The 22,592-nt window shown below is 40.6% G+C and overlaps 1 protein-coding gene across 2 annotated transcripts in view; it reads left to right on the top strand.

The window, feature by feature from the left end:
- The window catches only part of ADARB2 (adenosine deaminase RNA specific B2 (inactive)), a 453,219-nt gene that overhangs the window by 271,264 nt on the left and 159,363 nt on the right, over nucleotides 1-22,592 (top strand). The window contains exon 3 of one of the 2 annotated variants that reach the window (XM_042477283.1): nucleotides 11,487-11,573. The exons of the other annotated variant lie outside the window; for it this stretch is intronic. Within the exon in view, the coding sequence (XP_042333217.1) occupies nucleotides 11,487-11,573 (87 nt within the window). The remainder of the gene's footprint in view (nucleotides 1-11,486; nucleotides 11,574-22,592) is intronic. 2 annotated transcript variants of the gene reach the window in all.

Genomic DNA, 22,592 nt, shown 5'->3' with positions numbered 1-22,592 from the left:
TAAAGCAGAGGCCAGGAGAGGATTAAGGTTAAATATGCATTATTGCAAAAGTACAAGAGAGGAAGGTCATACCTCCCCCAAACTGTAGTAGATACAGGATTAAATGGAGAGCTTTTAATCACTAAACGCTTACTGTACCTTTCAGAAGTAGTACATAAAAGACAAACAGCAGTGAGTCAGCTTTTGCTACACAGCTGTATGAGAGACAAGCAGCTTGGTTTTTCTGAAGGTGGCCACTGCCACACAAAAAGCACAAAAGTACATGAGCATATGTGTATGTAGAAGCAAACTGAGAAAGAATTATGTTTATCTAAATAGATATACAGTATAGCTTGACTGTGGCCAGATGACCTGCTTTCCTGCTCAGCTTCCTGTCCAGATGTTAACTACTGAGGGGCAACTTCAAGAACCCTCTGGCTTTTGATTCTTGTGGTTCTTTATTTTGAAACCAAATGAATTACTGTATTTATTTCTGTCACAGACCTGTATAATTTTAAATTGGACTTGGTCTGTAAAGCCCTTCAGAGGACTGGCATCTTTCAAATAAAAGACAGGGCCAATTCTAGTTTTTAAAAGACCCAAAGCTTACATTTTGGGAGTATAGTCTTAATCAGGGGTAGGAAACCTGCGGCCCGCGGGCCGGATGCGGCCCGGCAAGGCCTTGGGACCGGCCCCCGGCCTGGTCCTGCCACCGATTGCCGCTGGGGCCTTAGGGGGGCAATTGTCTATAGAAGCCTCAGAAACATGCATTTATATTAACATTTTTAAAGAATCAGCAATTTTTTTCACGTGTCCTCCATTTTTTTAAAAAAAGTGTCTTCCATTTGAAAATTTTGTCCTACATTTGTCCTGGTTTATTTATATATTTAATTTTTTTAAAAAATTATTTAATTATTTATTTTTTGGCTTCGGCCCCCCAGTTGTCTGAGGGACAGCAACCTGGCCCCCGGCTCAAAAAGGTTGCCTACCCCTGGTCTTAATTTTTCAGACAACAGGTAGGCAAGGAAATTGCATGAAGATGCTATGAAAGGGGAGAGTAGATGGATCCAAACCACAGTTAGCATACGTTAAGTGATTTTTTTTCTGTTTGCACTACAGCAACCTTCCCCAACCTTGCCCCCCGCTGCCCCCGCCGCTATATGTTGTCTACAATTCCCACAATTTCTAGCCAGCACCACAGATTGTTGTCTAATATGTGGAAATGCACAAGATTTGGGTAGCTATTTTAAAGTGATTTTTTTAAAGTGATTCAGCTTTTTGTTTAGACTTGGATTTAAGAGCAAACTAAAAATCAATCTAACATTGTTAATCTCATGTTTAGCTAGCCGTGTCTGACACCTTTAGGACGCAGAAGGAGAAAATCAGTTCATTCAAATTCTGTTAATTAGAACAATAATAGGATTCTCTAGTAAGGTTAAAATTACAAAAAGTTCCTTTTGAAAAGACAAAACAGTACATTAAATTATACACAGCTTCTCCAGAAATGTAAGCATGGGTTCGTATAATCACCCAGAGCTCTTCCTCACTGTGGAATTTTATGAAAATAAATTGATAAAAAATAAGAAATTAAATATGTTGGAAGTTAGAAACAACATGAAGGCATACAACAACAGCAACAGCAACAACAGAAAACAGTGGTTACTCACCAATATGTAGCCTTTTTTTATTCCCCTGGTGGAGAAGCAGTGTTGGAACATACATTTACTGTCATGTGCATGCCTACTAAAAATACTACCCAATGTAGAGGAATTGCCAATATTTATGATGATTGCATATTACATCCAGTATCAGATGTAATATGCCTGAGGAATACAACCATTCATACCCTGCTTCTAGGTTTTCCATAGGCAGCTGGTTTGCTAGAATACTGGGTTCAAAAAGCTTTTTGGTCTTATCCAACAGGGCTCTTCTTGAGCAAGTTGCACTGATTTCTGCTAATACTTCAAATGATAAAGTATTATTATTTATCTTTTGTACTTCATGGCTATCATCAGTATATTGTTGTTTTTTATTCACTCAGTGTTCCAGACTGGAAGAAGGATGAAATAAAATATTATGTACACACAAACAAACCAATAAGAAAAGATATAGTATATTGTGACTTTATGTTAGGTACAGTCCTGAAGCTCTCAGCTGTACACTAAATGTAAAAGATGTGATGTGTTTTAGCAAGTTTCCACAAATGAATGTAAATGGGCATTTGAGTAGACACATCTAGCTAGCAGTCCTTTGGCATTTCATAAGAGTTCACTCCAAGTCAGCCTGAAATGCATGGCCATTTTCAGAATGAGGCAGGTTGCATTGTAAACTATTAGTTTTTCATTGTGTGTAATAAACAGCATGAGAGAAAAATCCAGCTGTAAGATGGATTTTCAATAAGAGAGGTGAAGTGTGTCTGTTATTCTCTATTAGATTCCACAGAATCAATCTGAAATCTGGTTCAGGCTACTAAAATAATATCCAAAACTATTCAATTTAGTTTCAGGAGTGTTCCCCCCCCCCCCCTTTGTCACTTAGCCTAAGGACACAAAGAGATAAAATACCTTGAGTTATTATAACTTTATGGGCACTTCCACCTCTGGGTAAGGATTACACAATATTATGTATTTGGTTTGACTGAAACTGTATTACCAGTCAACAACTCATACTTCTGTGTGTTTTAAAGTAGTGACTCTTCTTTTACTTCTACTATTCTTCTTCTTTTTAATGTCACATGGTTTGTTGAATATGTTTGTCTATTAATTTATGTGAAAGGAGGAATGCAAGTTATATCCAGGAACTGGTAAATGTCACCCCTGAAAGCAAATCATTTGCCACCAGTAGCAACACTGGAAAAGTTGTTTTGAATTGCAACTCCCAAAATCCCACAGCCATCATGGCCAGTGCCTATGGCCATGCTAACTAGAGGACTGTAGAAGTTGTAGTCCAAAAGTATTTTTCCCAAGCCCTATCAGTTAGTCTTTGTAAAATGGGGAAAAAAACATATTTGTTATGCAGTTCTTGAAAATTTTCAGCCTTCTTTAGGTTCCCTGATCTGTGTCCCATCATGATTAGAGGCATGGTAGAAGAGGAAAGGCCTATTTGGTGTTGGTGCCTAAAATGTGCAATATGCACTTTAGGGAAAAGTCACCAAGTTTCTCATCTTCTTATATCACTATGAGTGCTTAACACATAGCTACCAAAGAAGGCATTTTGGCTTACTGATGGTCAAACTATAATTCAGTAATGCCATATGTGATATAACATGTACCAGGTAACAGGATGTAAGCTACTCTGAATACAATTCCATGCCAGTAGAAAAATGAACAGTTAAGTACATTGAAATAAATGTGTATATGATTTAGAGAATTGCTTTTAATGAGGTCAATTAATTGATCTGCGCAACTTGCAGAGACTCTCTGGGCCCTCTTTCATACTAACACACTTATAGTACTCTCTGCCTACAAAGAGTTTTCTCTGTCTACAAAGAGGCCTGTGATTAGGGTTACCATAACTGTCTACAAATGGGGAAAATGTAGGACAAATATAGGACAAAATCCCCCCCCCGAATGTAGGACATATTTTGTAAATAGAGGACACAAACAACTAAAAAACAAAAAATTAATAATTTCAAAAAGCATTAATATAAACGGTGGGAAGCCTTCTTGGAGGCGGAGAGTGTTCCCCAAGTCCGGCTGGGCTCCGAGCAGCCTCTCTTCTTGGACCCCAGCTCGGCGGGAAGCTTTCTCGGAGGCGGAGCCGCACAGGGCCTAGCCAGTGGGCTCGGCTCCAGAGGAGGAAGCCGCGCGGCTGTGGCCTGCGGATCCGCCCCGAGCCCTCCTTCCAAGCATGGCAGCTAGGCCTTGCATTACTAAGAGGGAGGAGGTGGTGACCAGGAGTTCTGGGACGGCTGCCATACCTGGGACGGGACGTTCCAGACAGTTGAAAAACCATGAATGTCCTACCCAGAACCAGGATATGGCAAGCCTACCTGTGTTCTCACTGAAATGGAGACATATTGAATTGAAAAAGAGGGCTCCCTGTTCAGATGCAAATGGACTTTACATTTCCTGGACTTTGAAAATCTCCCTATTGCCACATGGCAAAAAGGAGTAGGAGCCTCCCTGCAAAAGATATCCTCCCCATAATAACATCTTTCCTAAGGACTGAAACAACATGCAGGGATCTGACTAACATCTCAAATAGTCTTTTTTTCTTCCTGTTTAGTTTGTAACATCTTGCCTGATGAAGAAGCTCATGGAGCTTCCAAAGCTTGCAACAAGTATATTGTACATTTTGGTTAGCCAATAAAGGTATCACTGATGGATTTTTGTTTGTATTTGTTAAATGGCTAACATAGCTACCCCTGCATGTTTTCTACACTTATAGTACTGTTATTCCACTTTAACTAACATGATTCCATCCAACAAATCCTGGGATTTGCAGTGTAGAGATAGGTGCTTAGAATTCTCTACAGAGAGGAGTATCTCACCAAACGATAACCCCAAGATTCCATTGGATGTTGTCATTGGCAGTTAAAGTGGAATCATAGGGCTGTAATTGTGCAGTTTGAAAGGATCCTAGGTCTCTAACAAACGTCTTTACCATCACCTTCTGCCTGTCCCTTTTTAACTGGAGATCCCAGAGACTGAACCTAGGACCTTCTACATGCAAAGCATTTGAAGTATAGGTCCTCCTATTACACTTGATCATGAATATCCAAGGCATAGTGTCCAGATCTTTGAATCATATAAACATTGTAAGGATGAAGGCAGGGACTCTTTGTCATGGCCAGCCAAGATCAGCTCTCGGAGGATGAGGAGGAGGATGAGCCTCCTCCAGAGCAAGGGCTGATTGAGGCAACACCAGGTGCTGTTCCTGCCCTGCCAGGTCCCAGCTGTGATCCTCCAACCCCAAAGGAGGAGGTTCAACCAGGTCCTAGTGCCGAAGAGAGACCTTCTATGGTACCACTGCCTAGTGGGGACTCTGGGGACGAAGCTTGCTTGCAGGTGCCTTCTTTCAAAGAGAGAAGAGCTGAGAGTGCTTGCAGGCGCAGATCACAGAGAATTGCCGAGAGGCAATTAGCCAACCAGCCTCAGGTGGCACGAGGGAGAGTTTCCCTTACTTAAGTGGGAGAGAGACTAATGCTGGTTGCTAGAGTTTATTGCATGATCTCTCGGCGTGATTGCTGCTAGCACTAGCTCCTATTATCTGGATTCTTTGTTACCTTGACCTTGGACCGGACTTCGTTATCTCTTGGCTGTTTTGACCTTGGACTGTTTGACCAACGTTGTTTCTCGGTATCCTGACTTCGGCTTGACTCTTGGAATGTTTGGACTTCTGGAATTCTGAACTCGGCTTGTTTTCTCGGACTGCTCTCAGACTGGTTCCTTGCAAGGTCTGCTTTACTTTCACTTCCACTGTGCTAAGGCTCTGTTATCAGCTACTGTCAAGTGTCTGCTGGCAGCATTCCCGGACACTCTTGAATTAAGTATTCGAGCTATTCTGTGACCCTTTGGGACTAAAGAGTGGGGTCTAAATATACACACACACACACACACACACACACACACATTATAATCTCCATATATACAGCAAGCCTGCTGTCTTGCTGTGCAGCTGAAAATGTAACCTGTTCACCAGTGTTGAAGAAACTTCACTGGTGCTGCTCCAGCTGGGTTTTATACATAAAATAGGAATGAAGCCATAGTTTTTTGTGGGAAGTGTTTTATTTCTGGCCAAAATATATCTGCAGCCAACCCTGACCTTACCAAGGAGGTACTCTCAGCATTCAGCTTAAATGTGTAAATGGGAGCATATTTACCTCTGAGTGCGTGATACACAAACATACATGCACATGTGCGCACGCACATAAACATGCAGAGAGAGAGAGAGCTATATTCATGGAATTAGGAAAGAAAAGTGCTAGCACAATTACATTGCTATTGTTTTTGGCAAGTTTGCAACAGATGTGAGGTTCCTAAAACTGTAGGCATAAGGGAGTTCCCAGCTTCCCACGTGGATTATTAAAGCTGGGATCTGACCCACTCCTACTCCTGCAGACTCCTCTGAGAATGGCACGCATGCCGTGATCTGGAATCATGCATGATTTCCTAATTGGGATGGGCAGCCTGCCTCCAGTTTCTCTTTTTATAACCATCCATTTAAGAAATCTCCAACATACAAAGCTTAGAGTAATCAATTAGTATAGGATGATAATGGAAGCAATTCAGTAAAACATCATTAATGCTGATGTGGCAAACTACTGGTCGCCATCTGTCTAATCTGGCTGCATAGACAGAGAATGTTTTTTAAACCCAATTATTAATAGTGCTCATTAACTTCTATGCAAAATGAACATGCCACATTTCCAAATATTTATGAGGATTTAGGTGACAAATGGCTTCTTTTTCTATTCATCTTTTCTTAAATGAAGGAGACATTAATAATACTGTATATGCTGTAGCACTGCTCAGATTACTGGACATGCACCCACTTTACATTTTCTGTTATCTTCCCTATCTGTTGTTTTTTAAGCCTATGGCTGTGATTGATTTGGCTATAGGTGTATTCCCACAGGTGGTTGGAATTATGAGATGTAGTTTGTGGTTTTCGTTAAGGCCTCTCCCCCAACGAGCATTGTGTAATGTACATCAGTAATGTTCCAGCTCTGGTCCTTCAGGTATTTTGGATGTCAGCTCTCAGAAGCTGAAGTCCAAAGCATAGGAAGTACCAAAGATTAAGTACCATCAACCCTTTGCTACTGGCTGTTCTGATTAGTACTGATAGAACTTATAGTATGACCTTTTCTAGAGAGCTATATATGCTTCTCCCCCTCCCCAGGAACAGAGATAAGAAGTGGTCTTCCAGTTGCCAAGAGAAGGGTCACCATCCACTTTTGAAGCATACAACAGTGTCTTCCTTTGGTATTAAAGCATTAAAGAAGCATACATATTGCAGAGGGTTGTCAAAGTACACTGTCACTTACGTAAAGGTGTCAGTACTTGATCTCATTGAAAGTATAATTGTGTGGAAATTGCAACTTTATATTTAACAGTATTTTGTCTGGTTGCAAATGGACATGGAGCTTTATTTTTTAATATACTTACAGCTCATGAATAAGTTCATGGAAAAGGGGAGGATTAATAAACATGATATTTGTCAGCTCTCCCTCCTAACCCTACCCCATACTGAATGGATCAGGATATATTTACCACCAACAGCACTGCTTTACAAACATATAATTAACATGTTTGTTTGTTTCTCTGGATGTCAGGTTTTGTTGATTTTTGTTTACACATTTATGGCTGTGTGTATTATAAGTTGTTTACACATTGAGCTATTGTGCTAACATAGATAATAGTTGTTATGGTTATTGGGATATTTTTCTTATTTTTTACCACTGGCCTATGCATAAACCCACATAGGAGATTATCAATGTGAAAAAAAAGGAGCGAAGTGGATCGCTCCCATCCTTATTCTGTCTTTATCACATGATTGCATCAAATTATCACACACGCATCGCGCTTATCCCGTCATCATCCCATCAGTGAAGTGGCACTGTCCCATCACTTTTGATTAACAGAAACTTCCACCTCATTGATGGGATAACAACAGGAAAAGCGCAACATCATCTGATAATCTTTGTGTGATTGCGCAATAAGGATGGGAACAGTCCACTTCGCTCGCCTCCTTTTTCACATGTGAATCTCCATAGACTCACGCACCTCTGGAAATGCATTGCTTGCAGTGCTGCAAACCAGAATGATCTTGCAGTTCATTACTATGAATTAGTATGAGCAGTGGCATAAGGGAGCCATGGCCTTAAAGTCAAAGCCTTGGGACTTTTTTATTAATAAAAACTAAAACATCACCTTGTTCCTTCCAAGTCTTTATGGCTTCAGTCATTCATAGCAAAGCCATCACCAAATACTTTGGATTGCAACATAGCTTATAAGAAGATATTCACCACCACCACCACCACCACCACCATGCATGTTTCCTTTCTGTGCATGAAAAGAGTTAAGTGAATCCCTCACATTCTCTTGAAACCTGTCAGTTCTATCAAGTTAGTCAATAATCTGCCTTGCCCTTCTCACATGAAGAAATGGGCCACCACCTTATAAATCACACATGCATGCTTATCATAGAATTGCAATGTTAGAAGAGGTCATAAGGACCATCTAATTCAATCCCCTGCCATGCAGGGATACACAACTAAAGCACCCTTGACAAATAGCCACCCAACCTGTATTTAAAGGGCTCCAAAGAAGGAGAGACCACTACTCTCTGTATCAGTCTGTTCCACCATCAAACAGCTTTATTACCAGGAGGTTCATTCTAATGTTTCAGTAGAATATCTTTTCTTGTAATGTTGAAGCCATTGATCCATGCTCTAGTATCTGCAGTAGCAGAGAAAACCTTGTTCCGTCTGCTACATGACATCCCATATGTATTCACCTTTTTAAAAAAAAGCTGAAACATTTTTAAGTTGAAAACTGCTCCAGTTTTGCTACATGAATGTTTTCATTCCAGACACTAACCACAGACCCAGATGAATTTTGTTACAGTTCCACCCTCTCAACCTTGGCAACACAACTCTTCAGAAGAATCAAGGAATCCACAGGGGGAAGGCACTTCCAAATTGTCCCTTTTGATTTACACATTACACCTGTCTTCACCAGAACTGGAAAAGTTCATTTTCTGGACTGCAAGTCCCAGAATCTCACTAGACATGCCAGGTGGCTCTGGAAGTTGTTTTCTCAAAACGAAAAAGGAACTTTTCCAAACTAATGATGACAGAAGCAATTTGTAGCTCAGTGGAGCCAGCTTCTTTCAAACAGCTAAGCACAAGCTAAAAGTATGTAATCATTCCTTAAGATATGTATCCTAACTGGCTGTTGCTTGCAGATGCATCCATTCAAATTTCCTTCTATCTATTTTCTTCTCTTATTTCATAGAGCCAGTGATTTCTCTATATCCACAGACCAATCCTGCTTTTCTTAGAACACTCATACATAAACAAACCTATCCTTCCCCAAATCTTCTACAAATACTTTCATTCCTTATTTCTTCAAAATTGACAGATCATCTTCCATTTTTGAATGCCTTGGTTCAAATTCTAAACAACCAATTTTGTCATTTTTACTGACTGCTGATTTTTTTCAAATGAAAAGACCTGAGACAAGCATTAATCTTCAGTGTTATGGCTGTCACAATGAAGGCATTGACATATGCAGGATAGCTGATACCTTCAGCACATGATCTGATGGCATCTGGTCAAGCGAGTGAATCACATGGATATAGCGCTTCCAAAGTCAGGGTACCCAAAAGTTGTAGGGTTACACTCAAATTTCAGTCTGTTCATCCAGGATTCCACCCACATACTCCATTTCTATTTTTGATCTTTACCACTGGGGTGAAGATACAGCAGCTTGGATCATTTCTCTCCCCACTACCAATGGGTTTTTTTGGGGGGAGGGGGGGTGTTTTGTTTTGTTTATTTTTACTGAAATTAAAACCTGGCTGAAGGCACAGGAGAATAGTGAAGGAAACAAAGTATACATCCAATTTAGATGAGGAAAATTGACAGCCAGTGTAAAGTATTGACAATATTCAACCATGATTCCTCCTTCTACACAGAGATTGCCAGGTGAAACAGCAGAAAGGATTCCTGTCACTTTAATGGTTGTGTTGAAAAAGGAATTTATGTATGTGTTGTTTTTTGTGGGTTTTTCGGGCTATGTGGCCATGTTCTAGAAGAGTTTATTCCTGACGTTTCGCCAGCATCTGTTGTGTGACAAACAACACATACAGAAATTCCTTCTTCTACACAACCATTAAGGACATAGGGACACTGTCCTTTATATCATCTTGCAACCCTGGCTCATCACACACACACACACACACACACCATAGTTCACTGAATTCACAGCTATGGAACTAGGCATTTGGTGACCTTCTATAATACACTGTTCTCTTGAAACATAGGCCACTGTCAGTAAATGACAAACTTGTCAAGTTTACTGTATTCCACAAGACTTGTAGTTTAAAATATAATGCATTATCTCAACAACCATATGAAACTCTTTGAAATCATAAAGTTTCAACCTATATTCCTTGTTGCTAAATGGTAACATTCTAGATCTAACAAAAAATAATAATCTTTTTTTTTCATCGGCATATTTCAGGTTTAGTGGCAAATAATGGTTAGGCAATGTGAGAGTCTGTTTAAAAGAAGCTATGATTTTTCCCTTCTTGTTCTTCTGTAGTTCTGCCCTGCAAACTAGCAAAGCCTGGTTTACAAATCTCATTTTCCAGGAAAGCACAAAAAATAATTTTCTGTTTCAGATACTAGCCTGTGGTACCCTCCAGACTCATTCTTAATGACAACTGTGGTTTGGTGTTTCACTATAACTGAGTCTGGTCTCTCAGGTGACTGGAGATAACATGCTATGGAAATGTCACTTGCATTTTTTTTCTCACTACTTTGTTTAAAGATAAAAATAAAGACTTCTGCCGTCTTCAACAAATGTTAAACACTGAGAAGAAATATGGAAAAAATTTTATAGATGGAATGGTTAATATGCTGTGCTAGAGACTTCTGTTACGGGATTAATGGTGTCCATGCAAAGAAGGGATTGGATTATAAAGTTACCAAGCAATTCTTAAAGGGGTGCAGAGGAGCACTGACTGATTGTTAAAAAGAAGAATTGGAAAGTTGCTTTTTAAAAGTAAGCAGTTATAGCGGTAGTTAATAGTCACAAGGCCCCCCCAGTAGTAAGTTACCATTATAGTTTCATTTTAAAATAATGCTTTACTCTCTCATTTCTGAGAGGTAAAGAGAAAGTTTCATTTTGGTGTGTTTTTTTATTTTAAAAAAAACAGAACAAGACTGCAAACAGTAAAGGCAGTAGCAATAAGGAGGCACAGCATAACCCAGCAACCATATGATATTCCTCATTTACCATTTAATGAGACCACATCCCAGTAGCTATAAAGCAATTAAAATGCATTTTTATATCACAAAAGGTGTGGTTTTTATCTCTCACTATTTTATGTATACCTTTGTTTCTGGACGTTGGAAATAATTACGAAGGACAGATTTGTAACTAGTTAATTCCAAGTTATGTATTTTGTATACATAAAGCTGCTGTCCAGAACAGAAGAAACCAGAAGACAGAATTTTCTCTTTAAGGAGAAAAGAAAGAGTTCCTGGCCACTAGAAGCTTACAGTCTAAAATATGCAAGTGGTAAAAACAAGAGAGAAAATGAAGTGGGGCTCAGGAGGTGGACATGGAGCAAGATAGATGGAGAAGGGGTGAGGGAGATGTGCAGAGAGGAGGGATGCATTAAATAAATGCAATTAGTGTAACTTGGCGTAGTTGGGGATGAATGTAAATTGATGCCAAAGAAATATTCCAACTGCCTTAGAGAAAAGATTAATTCTGCAGAAAATCTCACATTTTATAAGCATGTGCTCTTGTGTCATTTTTTTCTTGTTCCAGAAAAAGTAAGCATTTTGTCGACTTTCATCGCACCCTTCAAGTATTTAAGTCCCGGGGCAGCAAATGTGGAAGATGAAGACAATTTAAGTAAGCAGTTTCAATTCTTCATATTCAAGTCAATAGTAGAGCAAATATGAAATACTGTACAATATGAGTATGTGGTTGGCATAGATCAAGACTTAAATTCACTATTTGCCTTGTACAGAGAACATAAGAGCCAACATAGCTTGAGAAAATTACCTTTGGACTACAACTCTCAGAATCCTCCAGCAATACAATCATTCCTGAGTGTATCATTGGTCATTCTGTTTTGGGGACTTTGGGCATTGTAGTCCCAACTGAAATCTTTCCAGAGGTTTGAGAGGCAATCGAAAAGCCATATTTTTGCCCAGCAGAAAGCCAGAATTAAGAATTCCATGTCATCATGCAAGTGGTTGTATCCACATTGTTGTACCATTTGTTCCCAGGCAGCATGGAATCACACAATAGAGAACTGGCTCCCATCTCCCTTTGGGGCGTGCACAGATGGGGCCGCAGTCTCATTCAGTTTTATGCATCTTCTCTGGGCAGTTAATGTGTAAGGGTCCATTGCATCTCTCCACTGGAGAGGATTCACAAGGTTTGGTTTCAGATGAGCCACAGAAATAGGAGGGAATGGCTGTACATCATTTCCACACTCTATTCTTCCCTATCACATTTTTTTTTTTTTTTTTTTTTTTTGGCATACTCTTGCGTTCTGCAACTGAATTGCAGGACACAAAACTGAAATCAGCCATATGAAATGAAAGCAAAATAGAATAATTAGGAGGAAGTGGCACCAGGTGGTGAGCATGTGGTGTATTATCATACTCGTCAGCCCAAACATTAATTTTTAGCATCATCTTATCTACTTGTTGTAACCTGTCATTGGATTTTGAAAGAAAAAGGATGCACTCTGACCAAACGATGTGCTTCTGTTTATTTTAGCATCAGCTACCAGATGGTTCCTTTACTAGGTGGAAAGTATGAACAGCAGAAATGGTATCTCCTTAGAAATGGTGGGTGGGAAAAGTAAATTTGTCTCTGTGATGGTAGCAATCCACATTACTATACCACCATTCCTACACACTTCACATTTGCTGTTATACTGTGACTCTATCCTGCATCCTCTTAGTAATTCTATCTAGAACTAACCCAGTGAATCAAATGTTAAATGGTGAGTCTATGTTTAGGTAAATCCTGTTGATTCAGTGGGTCTACTCATAGAATCATAGAATCATATTGTTGGAAGAGACCGCAAGGGCCATCCAGTCCAACCCCCTGCCATGCAGGAAATCTAAATCAAAGCATCCCTGACAGATGGCCATCCAGCCTCTGTTTACTCTGTATGCCTAAGGCTGTAATTATGCATTTTCTGGCCAGCATGGTGATATGACATGATATGTGACTGACTGAGATGTAGCATGGAGAGGGAAGAGCATATCACTTTTCTCTTGCTTGTTACTCAGCTGTACCAGGTAAGTGGTACAGATGAGTTCTGGAGAGAGACAGTTGTGAATATAGCAGTTGCCTGATCACATGCCAGAGAGCCCAATGGAGCTGAAGCTCTAACCCTGTCTAGTTCTCCAAGCAAGCATCTACACCTGATTCCTCCAGAGACATCATTGACTCTTCTCTGCTTGGTCCATATCTTCTCAGTTCCTTTGATCCAGGGTGTGACAAGCAGGAATCTCTGATTCAGTCAGAAGCCTGTAACCTAGTATGAAGCACCTGTGTGCTGCATCTGCCATGTTTGGGATCCAAAGGCTCTCCGAGACTAGTAGATGTTCAGCATGCCTGGTAATGCTAGAACACTTTGAAACTATTTCTCTTTCTGTTCTTCTTGTCAAGAGATCTCAGCTTCAATGTCTAGACATATTTCTTCTAACAAGAGTCCCTGTTCCATGCTTGCAACCCTAAAGAGATGCAAGTGCTAATTAAACTTTTTCAGCTGGATCACCAGCTAGGGACTTAAGCCAGCCCATTATTAAATTCTGAGGGCTTCATAAACTTGATCCCACTGCTTATCATTTATCTTTATTGTAAGAATTGTTCAGCAGTGGAGTAGATTGCCTCAAAGGGTAGTAGACTCTCCTTCTTTGGAAGTCTTTAAACAGCGACTAGATGGGCATCATTCAGAAGTGCATTAGTTGTATATTCATGCATGGCAGGGGGCTGGAATAGATGGCCCTTGTGACACCTTCCAACTCTAAAATCCTGTGATTCCATGATGAACATTAAGTACATAGATGGTTATCTGGCTTTGGCCATCCAGATAGAGAAATATACCAGTATGCAGATGCATGAGCATTTGTAGTCACAATGGCACAACCTTGCTAAACTCTCTTATTTGAACTACCTTTTTAGCCTCTTAAAGGCAATAACAGAGCTCTGAGGCTTGATTTAACATCTCCTGCAAAAGATCTTATTATAGCCTCATCTCACCAGGCAGAAGGGAGAAAAAACTGCCCAGCATTGCTGTTGTCATTGCTGTTGGGTGGAAGCCCAGTCCTGTCAACAAGCGTGAGCTTCCCAGATTGCTTTTCTTGTGGAATTCACTGTTTCCAAGTATGTCAGAAAATGATGGAGGTACAACCTTTCGTGCCGTCTGTACTCAATGCAGTGCAGATGGACAGCAGGAAATAGCAGTCTGTGTGAGAAGGGCAAAGAGAGAGAGCTACCAGGATGTCAGTGGCAGGAAATGAAGGGTCTCCATTTGCTGTTCTGAATCCACAAATAGCCATCTTACCATGCTGGCCTGCATTATGTCTACAATCTAAATGATCACAGATACTTTCAGATAATGTATTTCTACCCTCAGGTCAACTCCAACTTATGATGATCCTCTCACAGGTTCTCCTTTGCAAGATTTATTCAGAGGTGGTTTATCATTGTCTTCCTCTGCAACTGAAAATGTGAGACTTGCTAATGGCCACCCAGTGGATTTCCCAGTGAGCAGGGGTTTTGCCTCTGACCTCCCAGAGTCCTAAGCCAAACAACTAAATCATGCCGGCTATCAAGAATTTTCCCTTACCCAGGATTAATTTGATAAATAATGATGAGTGAATAGACCTTGTTGAGCCAAAATCACACTCTAAAAGCTACAGGGCAAACAACAAAACATACACATACACCAAAAATGTCCATCCTTTCAAAATTACCATATTTGGGCTGTGTAAACTGCTGTGGAAAAGCAGCTTTTTCACTAGTAACACTATCTCTTTTACATACCAGCCTTTCAGGGTGATGATGTAAGATCATAACCCTGACAGACTGGATCAGTGGCTTATCTAGTCCACCATTCTGTTCCTACAGTGGCCAGATAGGACATGAGCATGATAGCATCCTCCTACTTGTGTTCTCTGGCATCTGAAACCAAAAAGAATACTTACCCACCATGACTAACAGCTGTTAAGAGTAATAATGTTGCTGCTGCAGCAGGTACTCTTGTGTGCTTTGAAGTTGTTTCTGATTTATGGGGCCCTAAGACATCATGGAGTCTTCTTGGCAAGATTTGTCCAGGGGCAGTTTGCCCTTGCCTCCCCCATGAAACTGAAAGAGTGGGACTTGCTTCAGGTGAGTACCATGCCTGAGCAGTCTCCAGAATTGTAATCCAGCACTCAAAACACTTCAACCATGCTGGCTCTTGTCAAGAAGCTCACCCTGCACGAATTATCTATTACCCTTTGAAAGTCGACCATGATGCTACATCTTATAGTGGTGAATTCCACAGTTTAACTAATCAATTCATTTTATCAGAAACTCTAACTATTCAACTTCCCATCTGCTGCTGAACAAAGAAACCCGGTGGACAAAACTGAGAGCAATTAATCCCAGATTTATCCAGCCAGGCCTCTGTGATGCATACCAGGCTGGTATGCTCCTCCAGTCCTGAATGACAGCTGCCTTCCCCATTCCCTTACCTCGCATTCACTGGCAGCATTTTCATCCCACAGGCTCTGTTCCTAAGACAATCCAGGTTGTTTGTTTTGGAGGACAGTTTAGGGACAACTAGCACCCTATTCCTGCCCCATCTATAAATGTGTAACTGTATGCTCTTTACGTACCTCTTCTGCCCTGTGCAACTGTAATGGCTGCCCCTGAGATTCAGTACCTCCACTACTCTTTTCAGAAAACCTCTTTCCTATAGTAGACTGGCTGTATACTTATAGTACTGTAATGGTAAACTGCAAATTAACAGAATGCATCCCTCCCCCTTCTTTCAAACAACACAACAGACCCTTGCACTTGTGCTCCCCCAGAGTGTCTCCCACAAAGGGAAAAAAAAACCCTTTGGTGTTACCTCCTTTGACAGTAACCTCACCAGCAGTAGACCAAACCCTGCCAGACTCCTGCTTTTATCTACCAGCCCCCCCCCCCAACTTTACAGCTGGGGTAGGTGGAACTGATTGCCAGAATCTGCTGAGATAGAGTTGGTGGTGAGACTGGGTTCACTCTCCTGGACAGGTCTTCCTGGTACTTCCTCTCCTGGCAGAAAGTGCTAGAGATAGTTAGAAAGACTTTTTCAGTGTTAAATCTAAACCCAAGCAAGCTAGGGCTCATTGGATAACATGGAGCAAACTTTATCCAAGGTAGGAGATCTTCCATAACTGCCATACAGAAGTAATGCTTTATATTGTTCCTAGCTCATGAAGTATTTGCAAGAGGGGAAAAACTGTGCAAAATTTAATAATAATAATAATAATAATAATTTATTTTTATACCGCTTTTTTCTGTGATGATCAAAGTGGTGTACAGAAAATGCAATAAAAACAACAATACAGAATAAACATTTCAATAAAAACATAGCACTAACGCTATATTAAAACATTACATTAAACAAATGTAGGGGGGAAAGTGGGAGAGAACATTCTTGTTTCCCAAGACATTCAGTTACTGACCATCAAGTGGCTATTCTCAAACACTCCAAGGGGAATCTCCAGTGTAAAACTGCTGAATTACAACATATCAAGAAATTTCTTACCTGTGGTTTGAATTAAGATAGCAGGTTTCTATGCCCATTTGAGTTTAATTAATTTAGCAACAAAAGGACACATGTGCTTCATGAATGGTCACAGGGAAGATAAATTTTTAAGACTGAATGTAATTATCACAGTTTGTATCTTTTGTCCTTTGACTTGCTTACACTACTTACATATTCCTCCTTCATTCTGAGTTGGCTACCATTCCCAGGTGTTACCAAAGTTTTGTTTAGTATCAAAAACTCATATATGTCACTCTTGTATAATAAGCTTTACTGATGATAAATGATGCAGTTAGTGGTCTATAGCAGAGGAAAGCATTCCAGTCCTTTAGTTAATGAGTTCCAGCATTCCCTCATATGTAGTAATAAAATTTTAATTATACCTGGAACACTGCAGTGTGAACACTCTAGATCTCTTTGACTAGATAACAAGGTGCAAACCTTTCCAGGTGAGGCAACTGGAAGATGGTTATATACAGTAGAAACAAACAAAGGAAACTGGACTACAGTCTGCCCTTCCTTTACATGGGGGATCTGTTCCAGACACACACACCCCGCCCCCATGTAAAGTTCATGCAGGTGGCAGTGCGGCAGCATGGCAGTGCACCCCTTTTCCTAACTCGGCTTTCAGCAAATGCTGAAAGCCATGTGAGGTGCGCCCGCGTATGACACGGGTGCACTATATGCAGATGTGACCCATTCTCCATATTAAGAGCTATGAAAACAATACAAGCAGGTGGCTAAGGTTTACTCCCTCAGTCTTTTCCCAACTTCAGATCTGTTTCCAGCCTTGAACTGGTAGACTAAAGTGAAATATCTAATGTGGCACAAAATAACCTTTTTTATAACACTGCATAGCTATTAAATCAGTGCACTTGAGATGTAGTGGTGGTGAAGAGTACTGAGTATGCCATGGGCAGCCACAAAAACCAAACAAATGGGACTTTGAGCAGATGAAACAAGAGCTCCCCCCAGGAAGCCAAGATGACAAAACTGAAGCTATCATACTTTGCCCACATCATGAGAAGGCATGACTCAGTCGAAAAGATATTAATGCTTGGAAAGATGGAGGACAGGAGAAAAAGAAACACACCAGATGACTAGACTCAATTAGGGCAGTCATGGGCCTAAATTTACAGGACTTGAGTAGAGCAGTGGAAGATAGGAGGAGGTCTTGGAGGTCTCTTGCATGAATTGGGGCCAACTTGATGGCATTTAACAACAACATAGCTACTATGCTGACAAGGATTCTAGAAATCATCAATTTAATGACGGGAGCCGCCACACTCACTATAGACAGAGGGAATGCCGTGTGTGTGTGTGTGTGCACGCGCACATACCTGCCAGGCAGCTGAAGATAACATTTCATTCATGAGATGAAGTGGATTCCAGTTCACAAAGTCCTTGATATAAAAACATTATAATCCTTCCACTGCCATGAAACACTTATTTGTTGTTATCAGAGGGGTGTACCTTTGTGCAGAAGCCCTTATCTTTAATCACTGCTGTTGATACAACACAAAACCCTCTTCATAATCAAGAGAGTCACTACCTGGAATATGTTATTTACAGATACTTATTAATAAAGAGATTGAAATCCATTGGTTTTCTTTCCCTTGCCCAAAGTTCAAGCTGCTTGGCAACATAATAACCTTCAAGAGGAACAATATTATTGCTTCAAATGTAGCGTGGAGTACCGGATGGCTAGTTCTTCTGAACCCTTGTGACCCAGAGACAAAGGCAGTGTCATTATTAGTGATGCATTATAGTTCTCAATAGCTTTTCATGGTGCAAGTGCTCCAGGTTAACACTACCATGCATAATAACCAGAAAGGAGAGGGGGAGGAAATGACTAAGAGAGAAAATGAGAAAGAAAATTGAAGGAAAAACTGATCATGGAGGAATATTCACACATACAAAGACAAATTATATTTTGGTCCTCCTAATCTGTTACCTGAACCAGTGGCCTCTGCTGCTTAGAAATAGGTTGGACATGCCCAGTTGTTACTCTACTGAGTTGGTTTTCTGTTTTCACAGAGGTGTTTATCTTTCTATATATATCTTGGCAACTTTGGGGCAAGTCACATACTCAACTCCTGAAATCCCTGTAATAGGTTCACTACTGATCAGAAACAATGTGAACGCACACAACAAATATACTATCTAGCACTTGCACCATGAATAGCTATTGAAAACTATTATGGTGATCATCATAATAAAGGCCTAACTGAAATTGTTTGTTTTAAGTAAAGTTATGAATGAATGAAATTTGCATGAGTTTTGACATACCAATCAGCAGTTTATTCAATGGATCTCTTCTAGCTGGGACTAGCAATTGTAAACCTTCATGGTTTATATTCTTGATGGTTATGCATTTTTACTGCAACACTCAAATTCTCCCAGTCAGCATGACTGGTGGCTTGTGGGCACTGCAGTTTAAAAAGTAACTTTTCCAAACCCTATCTAATATGAGCCCTTCTCTTCCAGTGGGCTTTATTGATCTTATTTATCCAGACCACAGGATGACAATAATGATGTTATTGCCTGAGAATTCTAAATACCCCTCCTTAAAACTGCCAATACCAGAATGCAACAGGAGGCAGCTAGAGCAGTCAAAGTGGAATAGTAGCACTATAAGAGTATAGTGTGATAAACACCAATGTCTTTGGAGATCATCGCATATGCTTTACCCCATCATTTTCTCAATGGGATACACATGCGTTTAACTTCAAAGATGGTTCTTTGCATTCTCCCATTCTTGAAAAGCAGCAGGATAAGCCCGGGTTGCACACAGGCTGCTGATGGGAGAATGTGGTAAGACCCATCTTCAAAAGTTAAATACATGTGTATCCCATCAGGAAAACAACAGGATAAACTGCATGCAATAACCTCCTAGCTAGTATGGCACAAAATTGTATCCCCGATTGTATTGTTAACTGGTATTTTAACTGATAATTGCTTTTGATATGCTGAGATTTAGTAATTTGTTTAAAGATTTTTATGTATATGTTGAATTTTATCTAGTCTGTAATCCCGCTTCGATCCAATGGGAGAGGCGGAGAAACATAAATAAATTTTTTATTATTTTTATTTATTAAAATTAAATAAATATCTAGCCACTTGGTGTTGCACAGAATACTAAGCCAGGGCATTCCAGGGCAAGTGTCAAGAGTAGGCCTTGTCAAGATCCCCATGCCTTAGCAACTTCCTACAAATGTGACACAGGCTCAACCTACTGGATTTAATCCCCTCTCCTACTGCCATCCCCTTTTCATTGGGCCTTATCACATGTGAAACAGGAGCTCCAATTCGAACCAATGGGGGAGCAGAGTCACTTCCGATCCAAGGCAATTCAAGTGATATATTATCATACCTGAGGAACGAAACTGTGGTCTCTACTTGGGAGCGAGTGCACATTGTATTCCAAACTAGAGGGATTCAACTATTCGAATTGGCACCCTTGCACATGCTCAGTGAGGCTCTGGACGCTGTCATTCTTCCCTGCCCCCTCCTTAGCTGTCATCCTTCATCGGGGTGAAGGAGGAGGCAGGGGATGATGGGACAGGTTGCAGGGGGTCACTGGGAGCGAGATCGGGGTGACCTTCCACACCATACCAATTCAAAGTGAAATTGAAGTGAGCTTAGAAACAATTTTTGTGAATTCGCTTGTTAGCAAATTTAAAAAAATGATAAGTCATGCCGAATTGACTGTGGATTTGCCTCTGAACCACTCCCCATAGAAAGCAATTGTGTCTGATAATACATCGTGTTATAATATGAATATGCATGGCTGGACCCGCAGTGACTCTGGATCTGAGCTGCAAAACCCCTCATGTGATAAGGCCCATTGTGTTTTCTGTCTTTTTAGACTGTAATCCTGAAAGCAGGGAACTGTTAAATTAACACTTGTAAAGCATCATGTACACTGAAGGTGTTATATAAATAAATGATAATAGTAATAATAACCAAGCTCTGCAGAATCTGAGCAGGATGTACCTGAAGATCTTATCTGGGGTAGATTCACATGCAGAAACATTGCCCCTGAAATACAGATCTCAGCCAGGACTGAACAGTAAAAGCTAAATTCAACCTCTTGAGCTGATCCTACACAATTATGTGTAGCTAGAAACAGATGTATACAACATAGTCATCATTCCAAGAAAGGTGGTAGATTGGCTTGTACATTCCTTTACACAGGTCCATTCACTTCCTCTGTTGATATGAATGGGGCAATTTTTGAAATTGTCGGTTGATGTACACTGCAGTTAAAGTCAAAATACAATCTAGATAGCAACAAAAAATCCAGTTGAACCCAATGACAACTCACAAAGGCAACAATTTTATAGCCAAGCCTACCTGTCACTCAAACACAGAGATTAAACCTAGGACCATATGCATAAAATGCATGATCTTGCAGAGAGTTCAAACACAAAACTGTTATCATCTTTTCAATATTTTAAACATTTATTCAGTCTATACCCTGCCTGTTCTCAGGGAGTTCAGGCCAGTATACGGAATTCTCCTGGTGTTCCCATCTTTCCTGTGAGGCAGTTTAACTAAAGATAACAAGTGGCCAAAAGTGAAGTTAATTTCATTGCTGAATGAGTATTTAAAAGTCCACTTAACTCAGTGCTGAGCAATGGTGACAGGCCCAGCAGCCAATTTTGGTCCCTCAAAACCCTAAAGGTCTGAGCAGACAAGTCAGGAAAGCATGGGCTTGGCCTGGGGCTCAACATGGGGCTCTCAGGACATCCAGGGTTTGCTGTGGAGTTTCTAAGAAATTCCATGGCAAATGGCTGGTCAATTTGAGCTGTCCTTTTCCCCTGGAATTGTACCAGATCCATGAATCCACGTCCAGTCAGATCAGGCCTGATCTGGGGTTTTGGCCTGCATCATTCAAACAGGACAAGCAAGCCCAGGGGGAACTCAGGCCTTTTGGCCCCTAAAAGCCATAAAAGCTACCAAAAACACAGGAGAAAATAAAACTAACTGATATTCTTGAATAATGTTAGTGGAGGGTGCCCCTGGAACATATGTAAAAAATGAAAAGATAGTCCTGGAGGCTTCTGGCAGAGGCAACTCACTCTCATTTTTGGCAGAAAAAAATGCCTCAGAAGGGTAGGACTATGGGCTGAATGAACCTCTTTGGAGATTATCGCACGACCATTTTTGACTGAGCTGTGCACCGGATGGGATGGGGCTGGAACGGGGAAGAACAGGTGATATTGCACACATAATTGCTGCTGCTCAACTATTACCTGTCCCCCAGCCACGCTTCTCCCAGCAATTTTGGTGGTACAGAAGTTTTCTGTACTACCAAAATCGGCCAGCAGAGCACATCTCAGCCCGATAACATCCCATACATGGCTTGGGCAAAAATGGCCGTGCGATAATCTCCTTTGTGGCTGTACACTTTACTGACTTCTACTCTAACCAGCAACCTGCACTGCCCTGTTGAAGATGTATTCTTGTAAGATAAAACCTATCATTTGTACTTTTAATTTAAGCTGATTTTTTTCTGTTTTAACCCTGACTCTTAATTAATTGGTGACACTTTTTTTAGTTAGGCAATGGGTGTTAATTATTTAATAGAAATAATTGCTCACCTAAACATTGAAACTCTAATACACAAGAGTTTCAGAATAAGGTGGAAAACTGCCTACTTCTCATTTCACAGTTATGCTGCATGGTTCTTGTTTACAAGAATGCAAAGTCCTTGTGTTGCTGAAATGATGTGTAGCCAGAATCAGGCAGAAGCAAGTGCCAAGCTCATGGGTTATGTTCAATCAGCCAACAGTTTGGGGCTCACCCAAAATGCTTCTCAAAATACAATAAACAGCAAAATCAGACAAATCTCCCCATACCTTAATAAGCAGGATACAACCTAGTGCTGTTGTTTTTGTAATTGTAGTTGTTGTTGTGTGCCTTCAAGTCATTTCTGACTTATGGCAACCCTAAGGTGAACCTGTCATGAGGTTTTCTTGGTAAGATTTGTTCAGAAGAGGTTTGCCGTTGCTTTCACCTGAGGCTGAGAGAGTGTGACTTGCCCAAGGTCACCCAGTGTGTTTCATAGCCGAGCCATGAATTGAACCCTGGCCTCTAGA

Source organism: Sceloporus undulatus, chromosome 6, assembly GCF_019175285.1.
Source record: "Sceloporus undulatus isolate JIND9_A2432 ecotype Alabama chromosome 6, SceUnd_v1.1, whole genome shotgun sequence".
Taxonomy (NCBI): domain Eukaryota; kingdom Metazoa; phylum Chordata; class Lepidosauria; order Squamata; family Phrynosomatidae; genus Sceloporus; species Sceloporus undulatus.
Note: the sequence above shows the minus strand (reverse complement) of the source record. Positions and strands in the feature narration are given on the sequence as shown.